General features: G+C 38.4%; 1 protein-coding gene across 14 annotated transcripts in view; it reads right to left on the bottom strand.

Annotated features, from left to right (window-relative positions):
* The window catches only part of ryr1b (ryanodine receptor 1b (skeletal)), a 137,071-nt gene that overhangs the window by 18,039 nt on the left and 97,816 nt on the right, over positions 1-21,216 (bottom strand). For 4 of the 14 annotated variants that reach the window (XM_056270198.1, XM_056270197.1, XM_056270204.1 and 1 more), the window contains 16 exons: positions 21,068-21,155; positions 19,846-19,938; positions 19,534-19,548; positions 17,187-17,357; positions 16,368-16,427; positions 15,791-15,925; positions 14,595-14,707; positions 14,416-14,512; positions 14,238-14,344; positions 11,976-12,027; positions 11,813-11,893; positions 8,029-8,128; positions 7,529-7,608; positions 7,289-7,365; positions 6,536-6,609; positions 5,005-5,022 (listed from right to left, as the gene is read on the bottom strand). In XM_056270198.1, the coding sequence (XP_056126173.1) occupies positions 5,005-5,022; positions 6,536-6,609; positions 7,289-7,365; positions 7,529-7,608; positions 8,029-8,128; positions 11,813-11,893; positions 11,976-12,027; positions 14,238-14,344; positions 14,416-14,512; positions 14,595-14,707; positions 15,791-15,925; positions 16,368-16,427; positions 17,187-17,357; positions 19,534-19,548; positions 19,846-19,938; positions 21,068-21,155 (1,361 nt within the window). The remainder of the gene's footprint in view (positions 1-5,004; positions 5,023-6,535; positions 6,610-7,288; positions 7,366-7,528; positions 7,609-8,028; positions 8,129-11,812; positions 11,894-11,975; positions 12,028-14,237; positions 14,345-14,415; positions 14,513-14,594; positions 14,708-15,790; positions 15,926-16,367; positions 16,428-17,186; positions 17,358-19,533; positions 19,549-19,845; positions 19,939-21,067; positions 21,156-21,216) is intronic. The other 10 variants (XM_056270200.1, XM_056270205.1, XM_056270207.1 and 7 more) reach the window with 6 other exon arrangements.

The raw sequence follows: 21,216 nt of genomic DNA, 5'->3' as shown, positions 1-21,216 counted from the left end.
ACACACACACAGAAGGGACAAACATTAATACACTGACTGAAAGAAAAACATCAACGTGTACAGAAATATTCAGGAAACACAGACATGGAACATGGATAACGAACACAACTGACACTGAAATGAAACGCCACACTGTAAAATCTTCACAGAGGACACAAATGGAGAAGAGTTTTGGTCTTCTCAGACAAGATCTTAACAAAAAACAGCTCACAGACACACGATCATGCAAAACAGATCTACTGAACTCCTAGACACATGGAAGAGGAGGGGAGAGATGAGCCAGAGGAAGTTGGTGCCTTAGTGGATTATGGGTAATGTGCTATGAAGAGAAAACATTGTCAAATTTGATATAAACAAAGCTATTTTTCAGAATAAAATAAATACAAAGATATTAATAAATGTGAAGTAAAACATAGAATTCATATCGCACAAGTTTAGAGCACAATATATCAGTCCGATAGTGAGTATCTGGAAATGAGGTTAGCTAAAAAATAATAAAAATACAGATACAGTGCACTGCTATGTCATTAAAACACAATACAAATAATTACTGCATCCAAACATCTCATTTATATACATACAATCATTTAATTCATTTATAATGACTTAATTATAAGGCTGCATGCATGATATATCGTTTTAGCATCAATATAGCAATGTGCGATGTCAAGTATAAGGATCGTAGTTAATTCATGATCCGAACGGGCCATGTGATTCGCGGATTAACTGCAAAGTTTAACAATCATTGAGTGAGAGTTTATCATTTACATGTGTTTTTTAAGTTGAGTCAGATTAAACATTAAGACTGGAACTCACACACTGTTTTCTGCGCGCACACAGAACACCGAATTCAGGCCTCTTGCTCTTCTTTTTGAGCTTGAATGGACACATGCACACAAAATGAAGTCGAAATGCCAGTCTCGCGAGTTACCCTCGTAAACATTCGCTTATGTGTTGTAAACAATTGAGAAAGAAAACAGATGCGTATCATTATATTGGATCTGTGCATTCGCCTTAAAGTGACAGCAGCCTAAAATACCAGCAGCTGTTTGTCAGCAATGTTAATCAAACAACAAAAAAGAAAGAAAAAATTACATTTGTAGCTTTAACAAAGATAAATTGTATAAATTAACTAATTAATTATATTTAATTCATACAGTGAAGTCTATGCAGTGTTTGGTTATTCATTTTTTCTGTGCCTGAATACTGTTAGATTTACCTGAAAAACAAAGTACTGCTTATTTCATTTGTATCTTTGTTCTACTGTATTTATTAGGACCCTCTTGGAATTGCTCCGTTTGTAATTTGTTTATTATTTTCTATGCAGATTCACTCTGCTACAAAATCACTCCAATCATCCTAGAATGATTGATACTCTACAAATAGAGCTATTCAAGTCATCTTGTGAAATTGCTTTCACATCGCAAAACATATCACAATAAATATTACAATGTCAGGTTTTTTTTTTTTTTTTGAATGTCGTGCAGCCCTACTTAACTAATAAAAATATCATTGTTTTGTCACAGACATCATAAATAGCATTTTGGCCATCTAGTTTTAGGATGCACTGGGAAGTATGATATAAGCATTATGACAAAATAAAGCATGAATGAATGTTTAATTAGTAAGTTGTTAATGTAAGCTTTCAGTTACTTCCATTTATTTGTTGGGCCGTGTAAAGGGGCTGTATGTAGAATTCAGAAACCCTTGTTATTAGGGACACCGGTGGCCGTTGAGTGAACTGCAGCCAGCAACTCACTGCTCGTGCACACGTAACGTACAAGAGACTGAGTGTGATTCAATACCTCGATTTACTCACGGCAAAGTTATTTTTCGTTTTTTTGTTTAGCAGTGAAAAGACGTTGGAAATACCTTTGCAGCGATATACTGTTAACGAACATCCGCACGCCGTCCACTCGACCTTTAGGTGAATATGTGAATATGTGCTACGTGCTTTTCTCTAAATAAATTGGTTTATAAAAAAATAACAGCGTTGAGAAAAAAGCAGTTTAGAAAGCATCTGATCATAGCGATGTGGATTTGTTTACACCAGCATCATGTTAACAGATGAGGTCATTAAAATTACACTGTTATGACAGTTTGAGGTAACACTTTATTTTAAGGTGCTTGTAATAAGCAGTAATTAACAGTTAATAAGACACTTATAAGACCTTATAAAATGCATATAAGATGCATATAAGCATTAACTAATGATAATAAATAAATTAAATTAAATAATAAATTTCTCAAGTATCAATACATTGCACTTTTAGAACAGCCGAACAAACATAAATGGTAACACAAACTCCCAGGCCCTTAAAAATTGACCTTCCCAAGAGGGAGTAGTTTCCCTGATCTCTTCAGGGCCTGGACCTTTAATTAACCCTTATATGAAGTAGTTAATGCTTATATACATCTTATATGCATCTTATAAGGTCTTATAAGTGTCTTATTAACTGTTAATTACTGCTTATTACAAGCACCTTAAAATAAAGTGTTACCCAGTTTGATTATAAAGTATATTTGAGACTATATAGATCTGGCAATGTGACACTATAGTTTGAATGCATTACAGCACAGAATGGCTCTTTCAGCATTATCCTGAACATTAAGAATTCATTTCATGCGTCACTGAACGGAAGGGAGGCTCTCGAGAGCGAGTAAAGCACTTTTGATTTTCCCGGCAAAAACGACCCGAATCCCTTACATAAAAATCAGTCTACAGGCTTTCATAGACAACCTAGGAAGTCGGGGAAGGTCTCGTGTTTTTTTTTTGTTTGTTTGTTTTTGTTACAAGTTGTTCCCACATTGCCAATAAAAAAACGTGATTAATGCATGAAAATTCATACATATAGCCCCTTTAAACCTTTAAGGTGTTCACTTTGAAATGCTCTCCATTTCATAACTAGATTCCTCCATTGGGTATTAGAGTGTTGCTAAGCGGTTTCTTTGATGGCTGGATTCACAAAAACTTCTTAAGAAAGAAATTTCTTTAGATAAACACTAAGAAGTTCGTAAAAATATTCCTTAAAGTGAAATTCTCGAAAAATTCTTTAGAAGTTCTCAAATATGTTCTAACAAACATCTTATTTTTTCTTAAGAAGAAATTACAGCCTTTGGTGTTATCTGAATATGGCCTGCGCTTCTTGCCTGAGAGTCGACTGATAATAATCATAATTTTTCCCCATTGTTTTTATTTATTGTGTAATATATTTAAAATAGTTAATTGTTGGACAAGTTGGAGGTAATCCTAACTTTAAGAGGTTGTTTACAGCAATTTTTAAGAACATTATTTTCAGGAATTAAAATTTAAGACAAAGTTTTGCCTTTAGAACATACTTAAGAAATGTTTTTGGGTATACAAAATATTCTTCAATTTATTCTTAAGTTAGATTTATTCTGTAGTCATTTAAGTTAAATAGCATTTAAGAACCATTTTATTCTTAAAGTGTAACTTTGCAGATTTTCATCCCGCTTTGTATTGTTACAATCTCAGTAGTTTATTTAAAGAACACTGTTTACTTGTTCTCCGTGGATAGAGAAATTCACGTTTATTTGTCAGCAAAAGTCCATCACTGTGTTCGTGGTCATCCAGTTTGAAATGTTCACTGCAAACACGGAGGTTTCTCAGATTTTCCGTCGCGGCGTTCTCTCCGTATTTCTGATTCTTTGCAGCTTTTATCCACTGCCTAAACGCACTGGATCCTTCAACTGAAACTAAAAGTATAACTCACTCCTGCTAAACGTTTACTCTTTGAACTCTTGCACCCGGGAACAAAACAAGTCGACACCATTATGACTAAAAGTTTGCTAAGAAGTATTTCCTACTAAAGCAAGGCGGTATTTGACTCTGATAACTGTACCCATAACAGACTGGTGGGAGTGGCCTTGGACGGCAACATGCCCAGTGCATTGTGGGTGTTGAAGTTTGTGGCAAAAAGGGAAGACAATAGCCTTTTTTCTGTTTTCTCTAGTCAGGTAGCAAAATAAATCATCTTTTTACTGCATAGGCAGCCAAGTTTTATTGAAAAAACAGAGGTGAAAGACACTTAAGATTGCTTAATGAATCCGCCCACTGGAAGCTTCTTAGTGGGTTGCAAGATTGTTTCTAGGGTATTTTGGGTGGTTGGTATGTGGCAAAAGTCAGTCCAATTCACAAGTCTGATTACTCAATAAAGTAATAGCACACCTCTTCTCAAAAGAAACTTGATTTGAGGTATTATTTCCAAATATCATGTCTAGTATCAATAGCAACCAACACTAAAATGGAGAGCAATTCTGGGCAAATGTCATAAAAAGGGTTTTGTTGATGTTATTGATGACCATTAATGAAAGTTAGTAAAACTGCTCTACAAACTAGAAGCTAGATCATTTCTAAGGTGTACTACAGTGTGCCATGTCAGACGCTTGTGTCCTTCTAAACACGGCAGCTCATTATTTGAGGGAATGGTTCAAATAATGCTAGATGGCTCATTTCAGTGGATAAAAGACTTGGGGGAGTTTCCTGAATCTGCAAATCATTTCACGTTTTCGGTGACGGTGGTCACCACAGTTCTCTGTGATCTCCTCAGAGAAAACTGATCAGAAAAGAAAGGACAAACGTCTTTCTTTGCTCTCAATCAGTCAATGAATGTTGGGAGTTACAGTAGATCTGTGACAGAGCGCTCAAGGGCAAAGCGCAAAGAAACTTTACAGCCATTGCTAATATAACGGGACAAACTCTATCAAGAAAACAGAATTCAATAAGAGTATCATAATAAAGTTTCATAATGTGGAATATTGTTGTTAAAGAACTATAAAGGATTTGACTGCCCCAAAACCTTTGCAATGACTGAAGAGTTATCTTTTAAGTTCCCTTGAGCACGAAATGAAATGCAGGTAAACTACACGCCAACGAAAGGAGGTCTTCACAATGTAAGAGCTGGAAAAAGGAGGAGGACAGCAGGAGATGGGACAGAAGGAAAGAGAGAATGACGATGAATATATAGAGGCAAGATTATTTACCACGTCCCTGCTTGAGGTCTGGAAAAAAAGGAGGAGGAAAGAAGGAGAGGAGAGGCATATATAAGGAGGTGGGGATGGAGTGATGTTGGTGGAGAGAAAGAGAGAGAGGCAGTGAGTTGGACACTGTAGGATTGTAGGTTTCCGGCATGGGAAATAAAACAGACTAACGTGAACGATATACTTTGACGGTTCTGTAAGAAACAAAGATAATGCACATTAAACACTCCTACACGAACTGAGTGGAAACATCTCCTGTGGGCCAAACAATTGTTAGAGTGCAAAACAAGATATATTTACTTCAGAAGCAAAACTGAAATATTAACACTTGTTTTCAAGCAATATACCGTATATAATGAAGTTTATTTTTCTTACACAAACGACAAATTGTTTAAAAAAAAAGCATAAACCTGTTAAATTTATGCTTAAAATAAGTTTTAAAAAACAATATTGCAATGGGATAAGAAAAGTAAACTTAACATATGTATATTCAGAAAACAAGTCTTATTATCTCATTCAATTTTTCTTTCTATTTTACTAGAAATAAGACTGATTAAGAAATATATATTTTTTGCTGTGTGGCCAAATGATAAACCGATAATTTTTACAATAATTTTGAAAATCTTTGACTGCATTTATTAAAATAAGAGCATTTCATTTAAACCTATGTAGTTTTTGATAAGGCCAGTTCACACTAGTTTTAACACACACACACACACACACACACAAATAAAATGACATAGCCTAATATAAAAAACAACAACAGATCATCATAGTATGTTTCCATGATCCACCTTTTTTTCTGTGCATTTTGGGATATTGCATTAAAAAACCCTGCATGGAAACGCCAATATGGGCATAAATTCTAAAAATGTACATAAAACTGCACTAAATTATCCGATAACAATACATGTGCATAAACTATGATGGAAAAACATTTACTCAAATTCCTCGATGTGCAACAAAAAAACTATTGACTTTGCCTCACCAGAGGATGCGATTGGATAACTGGACTAACGAGCGGACCAATCGCATCACAGCATCTCAAATGTTGGTTTGGTCGTTCTGAAACGCCTGAGCAAGTCTGTGATCAGAATGATTTAGTTTAATTCCCTCCAGAAGCGTCTCACATGCTTGCGTTCATAAACACCAGGATCCGAACGAAAGAGAACATGACGCCGTTAATTGTGTTTCATCTGACGCTCTAATTTATGAGGGAGGAAAAAGAGCCACAGTTTCTTCCCCGATTGCAGCAACTTACACTTTTGTTACAGATATTTTGCGCCAATTTCCCAGGAAGTGACGATTTTTGTCCTCTTGATCACATGAGATGTAAACGCTGCTTTATTCACAAATGTTTTATGCGATATTCCAATTTTTTAAAGTTAAATTCACAACTTTGGATGGAAACAGCTATTGTGGAGGAGTTTATATATTTGTTCTCATTTTAAATCTTTCTCAAACATGCTGTGAAGAGAAATGAGGACGCAAATGGGACGTGAATGCGTTTTCTGGTGTGTGAACGGTGACTCACTTGAGCCTTCCTCTGACACCATCCCAAGACCCTCAGCCTTATTCTGCCTCTCAAACGCATTCAGGTCCAGAACACTGCCAACAAACAAAACACCATATTTATGTCATATTGTTGATCTGCCATATAGGCAGCACTGTAGAAGACACTCTTTGTTACAAATATTGCTATAGTTCAAAGAAATAATATACATTATAAAATTAACGTGTAACGCATGCGATGCATTTTTTCAGTTTAACGCGTTAAAAATATTTAACGCAACTAACGCAGCATCCGTTTATTTCTGTCATCCTTTAGCTAGTGTTACATTATATGATCACGCTTTTAATTAATTAGGATTTAATGACTTAAATCCGCGTCATGTGCATCAGATCTTAGTGACAGCGGCCTAATAAACTGCTGACGTCTGTCATTAATGTTAATCAAAGAACAAAAGACAAAAAGAAAATAACTTTACTTTTGTAGCTTTAATAAGGATTAATCTTTATGTAATTTATCATTTATGTGTTTGATAACTTTATTCAATTTCTGTATATTTCCTACCTGTCAAATCAAATATTTAAAATATCCTGTCTTTATGTTGTTTCTACATTAATTTCGAGATGAGAACTGATTACAATATAAACATATATTAAAAACTTTAATGTTAGGTGTGATTAAATGCGATTAATTACAGAAAAAAAAAATAGATTGACAACACTAATATATATCTTTCTCAAGTTAACAATAAAAGAAAAGAGAGTGAAGGTCATGTACCTGCAGGTTTGCATGAGAGCCTGCAAGCTCAGGAAGAAGCCGACATCTTTCTTGTCCTTCAGGTAGTCCAACATCCTCTGTCACAGACATCAACGCAGTGTTGAAAATATTCCTTTGATTTAAACTATTTGTCCATGCAATAATTTGTGAGAACAACCAGGTCTTACGTGTAGCCTGGCATGTTTCTGGCATTAAACAGGTAGATTATCTGCAGCGATAGAGAGAGTGCTATTAGCTGACCTGTTGAACGGCACAGTTGCCACCGTTGAGGATGGAAATGCCCAGTTTGAGAGTAGAGGACACCATGGCTCCTGTCTCACCTGAGACGACACATTTCCAGACACAATTATATTAGACCAAACTTGTGATTGCTAGGCAAACTGGACAAGATATCAGCTAGAATCATTTACACTAGTATTGTTCAAAAGTTAGGAGTATTTTGTATCTCCAAAAGGAGTCTCTTATGCTCACCAAGGCTGCATTTACCTGATTAAAAATACAGAACAAACTTTAAAATAACTTTAAAGATATTCCTGTGATCAAAGCTGAAGTTTCAGCGTCATTACTCCAGTCTTCAGTGTCACATGATCCTTCAGAAATCATTCTAATATGATGATTTGCTGCTCAAGAAACATTTCATATCGACATACTATATATTAACATTAATTTACTAATGTATATACTAACATTTCTTATCAATGATTAAAGCGTGATATAATATTTTCTGATTGTGTGTTCACCTTTGCAGGCACTGATCATCTGCAGCACCATCTCAGCCGCTCCACGGTCATGTAGACGGGACTGCTGGTACAGGAGCCTCTGCTTTTCCATCTCCTTCTCCTGTTAGACAGAAATACAGTCCAGTCAGAATGATGCCTGGCTCTAAACACCCCTGCCCCACAATCATCCAACACACACACACACACGCACTCATACATCAAGCACTATATACTATATATGAGAAGGAGAATCATGAAAATCTGTTGTTGTTTAAAAGAGCTATTTTGAGTTTGGTTTTCGAATGAAAAAAGTAGTGTACTTAATGTGGTTTATACAAGTTTGTACTTCTTAATCAGCACTTATGCTTGTTTTTCTTCATATATCTACACACACACACATCTTACACACCCTTTACATCCAAAACACAAGTGCTATTAGTAATGTGTCCGTTATTTGAGCCATTCACGTTTGCTGACTGGCACAAACGTTAGACTACAGCAAGCAGACCTGCTCTCCCTGAACAGTGACACATCTGTATGGTTACACTGGCTCTTCCCTCTGTTTTAACCACAAAGCCTCACACCACGTCTGCTGTATCAGCTCAGCCGGGTATGACATAAGAGAGGCTTTATCAATTTATTATGAAAAGTAAGTCAAAAATGTATAATCATATGAAAAATATACTACCGTTTGGGGATTTCAATGTCTCTTATGCTCACCAAGGCTGCAATTATTTGATAAAAAAATATAGAAAAACAGTAATGCTGTGAAATAGTATTATAACATGAAATAACTGTTTCTTTAGCAGTCATTATTCCAGTCTATCAATGTCCAAAACAGTTGTGCCGCTCCATATTTTTGAGAAAACTGTGATACATTTTTTTCAAGATTCTCTGATGAATCTTGATGAGTCTCTTTTGATCAACTGAATGAAAAACATCTTGCTGACCCTAACACTTTTAAATGGTAGTAAAAATACAACATGATATAATCGTCCCAGTGCAAACCTGAGCTCTAAAAAATAAAAGCGTACAAGTATACTGCAGTATTGGCTACTTTTTTAGAAGTTCCTGTATTGCGAATTCTTGCCTGAGATCGTTATTAATTGTCAATGTCTTAAGGTATACTATTTAGGATATTGGATTCATGTAGCATATTGTTACGGCAACAGCATATTCACAATAATAATATATCTTACAATAAACTGAGGAAATTGTTCTCTGTGGTGTTGAACATTTATCGAAGTTAGCCATTTGAAATTTGTTGGTGATGATACCCTGTTGACAAAAAGGATTATACAAGTACATACAATGCATGAAGCGCGCTTATTTTAAGCTGAACCCATCCCTTGAAGCACCCAAGCGTCCCGCCGCCAAACCCCAACCCGAGCAAAAAGCCCCGCCCACTCCCCCCCCCCCCCCCCCACCCTGAGAGCCAGGCCATGTCCTACAACATATGTGACTTAATGGTCTATTGGAAATCTTTGTAATGAATCACATTTTTTCCTGTTTTTTTTTTTTTAAATGGAAAAATGTCAAGTGTGTTCTTTCTGTAATGTGAAGTTCTGAATGTGTTTGTGTGTGTCTGTGCAGGCTTTTACTGTAGTCTTTGGTGAGTACAGAAAAAAAGACACCAATTTGAAACAAAGACACGGAGACATTTTTGGAGACACTGAAGGTTATCACATACAGGCCTGATTTAAATCCAGAAAATTCTGTCAGCCTTCATTAAACCTTCTTCACCACACACATATTCTGGAAGATGTAAGAAATCTGGCATCATTTTACTTTGCTTTGTTTTGTTGAGCTCTCTTCCAAAACCTACTGAGCTTAGATGGACAACAAGCTTCTAAGGAAACATTCTCATATGGGACTCACTTGAAACATTCTTCACAGGTAGCAACTCATATAACATCAAATTTGATTTCTCATGTCATGACATCAAATTTCCTCTGATCTTTTGACATATAAGAGGTCTCATTAAAACATCCTTTCAGAGCTTAAAACATCCTCCTCATTATAAACAAAGCATTTATTTAATCAAGCTCCAAAAACGGCTCGTTTTGATATTGCAGGATCTGTGACGTCACACGATCAAATACATTTGCATATGACCGCCTCCAGATCAAGTCATCGGCGAATAATTATACATCATCACACCATAGGCCCCGCCCACTGGCGTTCAGTCGCTTAACAACTGACATTTGCCTACTGGATGTGAGCGTCACGTCAAAATCAAATAGAGCCCATTATAATCACTGATGCTGTCTACACTGATACAGCATACAGATGTGTGTTCAGTTTCTGACACACTCCACACACTTGAGTCTGTTGACAACAGGACAAATGGAAGAGTGAAAGAACGTTTGCTTTAACGCGTCCAGTTTAAACAGTTCGTTTGTGTCTCTCTACAGACTCTAAGGATCCCAGCGTCGGAAACAAGTGGATGGTTCATTTTAATGGCGTCCCGGATCGAGTCGGAAGATTTGATGTTTGTTTGGAGGATTTTGTTTTGTAAATGAGACACAATAATGGAGAGTTTGCAAAAAAACTTTAGTTGAATAATGAAGCCATTACCAATAGTTAATTATAGAAATTATTACACATAAATATTACAGAATAACAGCTCACATTTTACAACTGAAGCCAGCGTTTCCAACCCGATCTCACAGAAAACGTAACTATTTTATGAGGTTGTGATGTCGTTAATATGCATAGCACACACAAATACTATACTAGTCTGAAATAGTCCATTTTGTTATTGGATGGAGATATTGTATTAATTTTTGTAGAACCATCTCTCTCAATGTTGTCATCCATCATGGATGATTATTTTTTTCTTCACTGAAACCAATGCATGCAGTGTCTTTTGGAATGGCCTTTTACCATAAATCTTATAATTATGAGGCTTATTCTTTGGAACAGCCTAAGTTTTCATGTTATCAATGATACAGTAACCTTAAAATGCTGTATAGTTAGCTCACTAGGTTATGGAATGGAGCAACTGAAACTCCCTCAACCTGAATTTTTATGGCGAGGTGAGAAGGTGAAGATACATTTTCTGAATTTAAATCATAACAGGAAGGACAAAAAAGTCAAAAAGTCCTCAGGGTTAGTAGGTCATTAAAGCTGTGAGGTACAAAAGATGCAGACGGAATGTAAAACTACAGGCGACTGCCAACAAATTCAGAGAAGATAGGGTTCTGGAGAGGTGGGATGGGTAGTGTATTAGGAGACTAGTTAAGGGTGTTCGTTGAGTGTGTGTATGAGTGCGAACTTGAGTCTCACACACAAACACACACTCCAGATATCATCAACAGCGCTAGTAATACACTACTCTAAGTAGCCAGAGAGAGAACAACAATGCAGTTTTGAGGCCTATTTTGCAAATATTTCACATTATTGGTCTCCAGGCTTGGGGGAAAGTGATAGAAAAACTATTCACACCTCTGTTAGCTTCCTGTTTAATGACCATCGGTCTACAATTGGTCAAAACTGATGTGTTCAGCATGTCTTGTTCTGTTTTGTGTGCAGCCATCTCTCTGCACTCTCTCAAGTCATGCAATAAACACGAACATAAACTGTTAAAGAGACAAAGACTCAGCTCCAGCAAAGGAGTGCACAGATCAGTCCACAACAGGTATAGAAAGAGAGAGAAGGAGAAATAGAGACAGAGAGGATGAGAGACATGGAGTGTGCGGGGTGCAGTGGTTCTGGACGTGTTCACTCAGTGCGTGGCAGGAGCTGTAGCTGTAGCTGTTGGCTCCGCTGACTCCCATGGCCCCAGCCCCAGGCCCCCCCATACCATCTCTGCCTGTCGCACCTCAAAGGCTGGCTCCTCGCCCCCCTCCTCTCCCCCTTCGTCCTCCTCACCAATGTGGCAGCTCTGCAGGGAGAGATCTGTAAGGTTAGCTTGCACTCTATGAAAGTCTACAAAAAAAATCTTAAAAGTTACGTTTACCACTTACTTTTGCCATGATATCAGCATATGACATGTACAGATGATCCACTTCAAGTTTTCTGCAGTAGGGAGGAAACAAATGTGAGACTTGACAAATATAATCGATTTGATTGCACTGAAACTATTAGATGAGAACATAACTGGAAGTGAATTGAACAGAAAATAAAACTACTGTCCTCTGAATTGATGAACTTTGATGACTACGTTTACATGTGCACCAAGAATGAGATTTTTTTTGTACAATAATCAGAGTAAGGACTTAGGGACAGATTTACTAACAACGCAAACCCTCTTTTGGCGTTACAAAACTACTGTCAGGATTTACTAAAGACAGAGTGAAAAAAATATGCGCTGAAAATGTGTGGACAGGGTTATTTCTGCGGCTGAACTTATTCCTTATGTATTTTTGTAGGAGTTGTAAGCATCGAAAATACATTTTGGTCCAAAAATAACAAAAACTAGGACTTTATTCAGCATTGAATTGTCTTCCGGTTCTGTTGTGGATCCGCATTCAGTGCCGCTGCTGACGTGTGTCTGGTGTGTGTGTGTATTCGGGTTCAAATAAATATGGATGGGCAAAAAAATGCAAGTCTTCCTCTGTGTAGAAATCCTTAGACAAGTTTGCGAAGATTGTGTTGTTTCCAGCGTGCGTCTCCCTCAGACTGTAAACGAAGCTCGGACGCACCAGACACACGTCAGCAGCGTCTTACGTCACACACACACCAGACACACGTCAGCAGTGTCTTACGTCAGCAGCGGCACTGAACGGGGATCCACAACAGAACCAGAATACACACACACACACACACACCAGACACACCAGACACACGTCAGCAGCGTCTTACGTCAGCGGCGGCACTGAACGCGGATCCACAACAGAACCAGAATACACACACACACACACACACCAGACACACGTCAGCAGCGTCTTACGTCAGCGGCGGCACTGAACGCGGATCCACAACAGAACCAGAATACACACACACACACACACCAGACACACGTCAGCAGCGTCTTACGTCAGTAGCGGCACTGAACGCGGATCCACAACAGAACCCGAATACACACACACACACACACACACACACCAGACACACGTCAGCAGCGTCTTACGTCAGCGGCGGCACTGAACGCGGATCCACAACAGAACCGGAATACACACACACACACACACACACACACACCAGACACACATTAGCAGCGTCTTACGTCAGCAGCGGCACTGAACGCCGATCCACAACAGAACCAGAATACACACACACACACACACACCAGACACACGTCAGCAGCGTCTTACGTCAGCAGCGGCACTGAACGCGGATCCACAACAGAACCGGAATACACACACACACACACACCAGACACACATCAGCAGCGTCTTACGTCAGCGGCGGCACTGAACGCGGATCCACAACAGAACCAGAATACACACACACACACACACACACCAGACACACGTCAGCAGCGTCTTACGTCAGCAGCGGCACTGAACGTGGATCCACAACAGAAACGAATACACACACACACCAGACACACATCAGCAGTGTCTTACGTCAGCAGCGGCACTGAACGCGGATCCACAACAGAACCGAATACACACACACACACACACACACCAGAGACACGTCAGCAGTGTCTTACGTCAGCAGCGGCACTGAACGCGGATCCACAACAGAACCAGAATACACACACACACACACACACACCAGAGACACGTCAGCAGCGTCTTACGTCAGCGGCACTGAACGCGGATCCACAACAGAACCGGAAGACAATACAATGCTGAATAAAGTCGGAGTTTTTGTTATTTTTGGACCAAAATGTATTTTCGATGCTTCAACACACTCTAACTAACCCACTGATGTCACATGGACTACTTTGATGATGTCTTTATTTCCTTTCTGGACAAGGACAGTATACCGTACATACATTTTCAATGGAGGGACAGAAAGCTCTCGGACTAAATCTAAAATATCTTAAACTGTGTTCCGAAGATGAACGGAGGTCTTACGGGCTTGGGACGACATGAGGGGGAGTCATTAATGACATCATTTTCATTTTTGGGTGAACTAACCCTTTAATAACTGTCTTCAGTAGAGCAGCTTTAATAACTGAAGCTTTAATTAATTTTGCAGCACTGTTGTTATTCTTGTTTATTTCTGCAAAGCTGCTTTGAAACAATCTGTATTACATATATATAAATGTGAGTTGACTTGACGAGAAATACTGTGTCAAGACATCCCGTTCACCAAACGACGGAGAGACTTACGTTTTCTCGGTGAGAGCAGTGCGGCTAAAGTGAAGGATGAGCTGATGAAGGGGGTCTGGCTTTGATTCGGTTTCTTCCTCTTCTTCCTCTTCCTGCTCCAGTGCTTTCTGCACAAACCAATGCTATGAACAAACTGCGCTCAACAGGATCTAAACAGGGCGCAGATATACCAACTTACGGATAAGTCATCTATCATCTTGTCTTCAAATGAGTAGCCTTCATTTTCAATCCAGTTGCGCTTGTAACCGTCAAGGAACAAGTTAGACGCCCGGTGCCTGGAGTGAAAGGAAAATCACATCTATGCAGCCAAATTTACTCCTGGACATCATTAAACTTAGGTTATGTATGTCTTCATACTTGGGGAGGTTGTACAGTGGTGTCATTCTGAAGCAGGCCACCACTGCCTTGCGACGCTGTTTGGACAGAAGCTTGTGCCAAACTGTCTTCTTGCACTTGAATGCATGCTCAATCTGATGGAAGATAAAGAGGATGAAGAAATGGCTTAAAGGGATACTTCAGGATTTAGCATTAAGCTTTGTATTAGTAGAAAACCTGTAGTATTTTCAAATTACCGTGCTTTCCACCCTCATATCCCCCTGAGACGAGAGATTTATGTATTTTTTGTCTGGAAAAAATCCTCCGATTTTGCGTCATCGGAGGATTTTTTTGCCCGAGGCTAAAGACTACAGTCAGTAGTAGGGGCTGTTCCGCATGTTTTCAACCCGCCCATAGAGGGTGGGATCTCACTCACAGAATGTACACATAGTGTCAGCCATCTTTTTTTGGAAGCTAACCTCGCAGGCTCTTGTTCTGTGGAGAAAGCTGAGTAACTTAGTAGGAGAAAGCGGAGTGGTTGGGGTTACCATTCATCCTCTTTTTCCCGGACATGAGATCGGCCGTCGAGATCGTACAAAATGTCCTTTCTGCAGTCGCCATTCATTGTTTACATGCACACCTTTTGTTTCAATCTAACTGAATTCATTACGATTGGTGAATCTGAATGTAGTGTTTACATGAATGCTAAACAAGTGATCGGTTGATGCGCGTTTTAACATTGCTAAGAAAATTCCCGCTTCTCCGTGAGAGATACGAGACCGGTGCGTCTCACAGGTGTCGCTCATCAGTAATCACACCACCGGCCTCGTCCTGCTCGCCACAGTAAACATAATGAATGGCGACTGTAGAACGCCAAAGCCGAATCCCGGACATTTTGGGCGATCTCGAAACACATTTTCGGGCAGACTCATCATGGAGACTCACTAGTAGCCTAGACTTGTTGTTTAACTACTGCGCTCTGTTACCGGTAGGTGTGGCCTCTTAGGGCAGCGAAGCAAGTGCATTCTGGGAGTTGTTGTCTTTCATCCACATAAGCCAAAAATACATTTTCTGGCTTTTCTCAGTCTAGAAAGCTCCAAATTCAAAAATAATTTCACATTTCTTCTACATAAATGACCCATTTTAAATACACATTCATCTTTCCAGAGGTGAAGTATCCCTTTAACGCTAAGGAAAAATAGTGTGTAACTGTATGTATATGTGCAAACAGGCCTCACCAGCTCAATGTAGTAGAGAACAGCTGAAACTTCCTGAACTCTCTTCACAACCTTCTCCGGTGCATCAGCGTCTTCAGCTTGACCCGAGGTCTCTTTATACAGAGCCATCTGCCAGCGCATGGACGGGTCGTCCACCTACAGAGATGTATACATGCAGACACTTATATTATACCAAGACTTTAGATAGGCGCACTCACATTACTATGAATGGGAGAAAGTGCAACGCGCAATATGACGGAATAAATCCCGCATTATAAATAAAAGAGCCAATCGGCAGTCAGTGTTCTGAGACGTGCGCTAATGACTGCATGTGTGTATTGGCTGGTCTAGCCTGAAAATGCTTTTTTTTTTCTAAAAAAAAGGCCACTGTTGTCAGATTTCAGTGTTCATTTAAAATATTAAATTCAATCGTAAGCTTTGTGAACAGATTTAGCAATTTTATGTTTCCCCATTCAAAGTACTTGCATTAATGAAATAGCTGCCCGAGAGGCGTTTCAAAGATGGCCGCAGAGTGAAATGACGTGGGATTTTGAATATACTGAAGATGTTTTCTTCACTTGACTGTGTCTGTACTTACCTTGCCCTGTAGATGCAGGTTATTCTGCAGAAACTCCCTCACTTCCTCATCTGTGTCTTTCTGTAACATTCAAATCACCAAAAAGTCAACAAAATTAATATTATTGAATAGTACTTGGTGTAATGCATTATTGTAATTTCATTACTTTTCCCTCGAAAAGGTAAAGTTATGGATTACTCTTAACTGTTCTGTAATTTAATTACAGTTACTTCTGGTGTAATTGCATTAAATACTGTATAGACTACAACAATAGTGGATTTAACATCTAATGTTAAAATGTATGTTTTTAATATAACCTTCTCCCTTTAATCACTTTGCTCAGTTCAAGAATGATTTATTAAATTTTATATTGCTCATTTAAAAAAATTAAAATAGCAGTTCCATGTCTATCCTTGTATTGTGCACAAAAATATTAACACAACAGTTTTCAACATTTATAATAATCAATGTTTCTTGAGCAGCAAATCAGCATATTAGAATGATTTCTGGAGGATCATGTGACACTGAAGACTGGAGTAATGATGCTGAAAATTCAGCTTTGCATCACAGGAATAAATTGCATTTTACAATATATTACAATAGAAAAAAGTTATATTAAATGTAATAATATTTCACTGTTTTACCGTGTTTTTGATTGAATAAATGCGGCCTTGGTGAGCAGAAGAGACTTATTTCAAAAACATCACAAAAACTTACCGCCCCCAAACTTTTATAGTATAAAATATATATATATATATATATATATTCTTACATGTTGTTGTTTGGCAGTAAATCAACCATCCTAATCATTCTATATGGCTTTAAGATATGGCTAAGTACCAGAGAGTAGCGGATCTTGGCCAGATTGATGAGCTCTTGGTCTGCAGGCGAGCACATGTTGAGGCCGATAGGGAGCAGTTTCTTCAGAGCCGCTACGATCAGCGAGGTCTGAACGGAGTAACGGTCCCCGCGACGCTTCTTCTTGGTCCGCTCAACATCTGAGCCTCCACCCTAGAAAAATCCTGCGAGTTAGACTGACACAACGATGCTCTTATCTAGAAACTCAGGTTTGACCACAAACGGGCTGTTTGGGGAAATGAATATGGGTTTGTTTCAAAAAAGACTAAAAAGTCTTTCTAAGTGAATAATGTGAATGTAGAAACAATTCTCTGTAAACATCTCCCTTCTGTAAGTGTCTTGTTTTCTGAATAGATTATAATTAGCTACAGCTTTTACATTGTTAAATAATGTGTTAATGGTGGCTAATTTCTATGTATTGGGGAAATTTACCAAACTAGCGTTGAGGGAAAATAACATCATGATTCAAGGGCATGTTATACTCTATCAGTCAGTTTATTAGGAAATGTTAGTGCTAAACATACAGCAGTCTCGTTGTTAGTAGTGTAAGTTCGCCCACCCTCCAGCACAGCACACTTAAAAACATCACTAGGCTTTGGGGCCGCTCCATCCCTCACACACACTCTCTGAATCTGTGCCTGTAAGACGCCATTAATGACTGTTGCCTTCTACAACACGAGCTCCCTCTGGCCTTTCAGCGTGAGATGAGACGAAAGACGAGAGGAAAAATGAAGATGAAAAAGACTAGCCTAGAGAAAAGAGATAAGGCGAGACAAGAGACGAGATGAGACTAGAGGGGGTGCGCAATTTAGAAAAAAAAATTGCGATTCGATTTTAAAGGTGCAGTATGTAATATTGACAGCTAGTGGTTGAACTGGGTACTGCAGTCCAAATTGTAATAGGATATTATATGATCTATTATATGTTTATAGTATTATTAATAATAATTATTGTTATTATTATTATTTTATAGATTAATAATAATTATTATAATTTATTATCATTATTATTATTACCATTTTGAAACAAAAATATTACAAGAAATATTAGAATAGGAATATTATACTTTAAAGTTAAAAATAAGTATTTAAGAAAATGTTTATAATAACAATAATTTTATTTTACAGCACAACTGTATTATTACAGTACTAATATTTGTGTCTTTTTCTTCATTTTCAGACTTTAAACCACTGAGTTTTTATTTTTGGATGAAAACGTAGGGTAACATGGTTTATGAACAGGTTTATAAACGCTTATCATTAAAAAATCTGGTGAAGTGATTGCCACGTGTTGTGTGTTGTTTCAAATGCATGTTATAGTAAGTAATGCAAACTTGTTTATTTAATGTTTAATAAATAGCAGCCTTTGTGATTGATAATCGCACAAATCCACATCGCGATTTCGATTTTAGTCAAATTAATCATCAGGCCCTAGATGAGACAATCCAAGAGAAGAAATCAAGGAGGCATGAGAAGAAATGAGAGAGATATGAGGGCACAAGAGACAAGAGGAGAGATCAGTAGAGATGATGAGTGTGTTAGGCAGAGGGAACCCATGGTGAGGAGATAACAGATGCTGCTACAGTAATGGCTGTCTCACAGCACAGAGGAGGAGGTGCTGTCCTGCAAAGTCAATAATATCCTTGTGCTAGCTAACACCTAACAGAGACAAACTTTTAAGGGAAGTGAGCAAGTGAGTTGGGTTTGGGGAACATGTCGACAGAATGGACACATTAATCAAATAAAAGGAGCAGAAAGTACAGAAAGTACTGGATACAGTGAATTAAACAAAGGGAGGGAAATATTAGATGAGAGATGTAATGAGAACTGTTCCCTGATGGGAAAAAGCCAAGTTCCCTCTCTACATTACCAATGTTCTCATACATTTCCCTGAAATTTGTGAAGATTAAGTGATGGGTAATGGTTTGTATTTTTGCTCCTAGTGAGGGAGCATCACCACCAGAGCTTGTGGAGGGGAAAAGATCAAACATTAACATCAAACCGGAAATCAGAAGTGAAAGAAAGGAAACCAGACAAGTCTGCAAGAACTTGCAGCAGTCAAAATCCATCAGAGGCACATCAATCAAAATCACTGTCAGGAGAATGGAACTCAGATCCAGCGGGAGTTAAAGATCCAGCTGAAGAGAGTGCCATGTTCCTGAGACTAAAGTCTATGGCTGAGGGCAAACACACCTCACACACACTGGCAGTGAATGAGGGTTTGGCTTTCTGGTTGGTGTGTGTGTGTGTGTGAGTATTTGCCAGTGTGTGTGGGAGATCGCCATGCGATCAGCACAGCTCTTTTTTTTCGTGCAGAAACATGGTCTGACCTCTCCGTCTCCGGCCTACAGACCCCGAATCCACACCGAGACAGGACACAAAGAGAGACAGCACTGTTAAAACTTACACCCTCACAGACAGGAAAAAACTTCAATGGATCTATAAACCCACTGTGAGAGCAAAAACAGTGTCTGTCCTCAACAGGACACGAGGTCATCAGTCGTCTGAAGAACAGTTTTCAATTCATTTTAAACAAAATCAATCATTTAAAAAACGATTTGATATGAAGCAGATGGTAAATAAAAGAGGACATCTTTTAGATTTAGACTCAAATGTTAGTGGCGGTAAGTGGACAGACTCACCTTGCTCATCTTGCTTTTGCTGTCAGCAGTGAGGAAGGACATGTTGTTGATCTCATTCAGCACAACAAAGTTCTGTTCCTCACGCTTGAAATTCTGCAGAGTAAAATTTATTAGTTATTAAGAGAGAATTATGTTGAATAACAAAAGAAAAAGAGACAAGAGGGAGAAGGAGATGAGAGACGTGAGAAGAGACGAAACAAACAAGACAAGAGATGAAAAGCGATTAGAAGACATGAGAAGAGACGACACAAGAAGACATATTGGAGGAGACAACATGAAAGGAGACTAAGGGTACGCTTTACATGACAAATATGCACTGAAAAAGGTAAGGTTTTGCTTCGCGTTTTTGAAAAGTTTTGCATACAGACGACAACGTTGTCAAAACGATCCCCATTCACGCGGATCCACAAAAATGTGCTGTATTATGCTGCCAGGCCAGTAGATGGCGATGCCACTTAAAGAAACAATACATGCCTGCACACATACGCAAATCTTCTACAGAGCGGTGAATACAAACAATGTTGAACACACAATACGCATGTGACAAATGACATCGCCATTTTCACAAATTCTAGGTTTTGTAGTTTACATGGAGACGATAACAGTATAGTTTTCAAAGAAACTAGCGTTTTGGGGTTTTTAAACGCATAAAAAGTTTATCGTGTAAACGCCCCAGAAGTAGGGATGCACCGAAACAAAAATTTTGGCCGATACAGATAACCGATAATTCTTTATATTTGAAAGCCGATAACCGATATATTGGCCGATAAATCTAAATCAAAAAATGTTATATCATTTTTGAGAGCCTGATTACAAAAAAAAAAGTCATGTCGTTATAAGCCATGTCCCAAGCACACAATTCTAATGTTCTCATTATAATTGTATGTAGTCTATACGACAGACTTGAGCTGCACATGTAGCATTTAACTGTATTTTCCCTTTTTGAAGTGATTCCAATCATATTTCAAGCAATTGAAAACCATCATGGCGAACAGTGCGCATCTGAAGTGTCTCATAATAATCCATTATTTATCAGCTTTAATATATCGACCAAGTTTTCCTATCGGACCGATAACGATAACATTAAAAATGAACATATATTGGCCGATACCGATATGGTGGCGATTTATCCCTAGAAGAAGGGACTAGTCAAGAGACAAGAAAGACATAATAAGATAAGACGAGATTTTAACTTCTTTTAATTGTAATGAAACAGACTTACGTGAGATTTGGACCAGAAGATGAAGACTTCTCCAACCATCCTGAAGAGGTCCTCCGCATCAGGGTCAGGACAGGTCAACCATCTCGCCCTTTAAAGGACATAAAGAACCAAATCAGAGAAGACAATCTTAAGGCCCGTACACACCGGGA

Source organism: Rhinichthys klamathensis, unplaced genomic scaffold (genome assembly GCF_029890125.1).
Source record: "Rhinichthys klamathensis goyatoka isolate OS25496 unplaced genomic scaffold, OSU_Roscu_1.1 h1tg000299l_1, whole genome shotgun sequence".
Classification (NCBI taxonomy): domain Eukaryota; kingdom Metazoa; phylum Chordata; class Actinopteri; order Cypriniformes; family Leuciscidae; genus Rhinichthys; species Rhinichthys klamathensis.
Note: the sequence above shows the minus strand (reverse complement) of the source record. Positions and strands in the feature narration are given on the sequence as shown.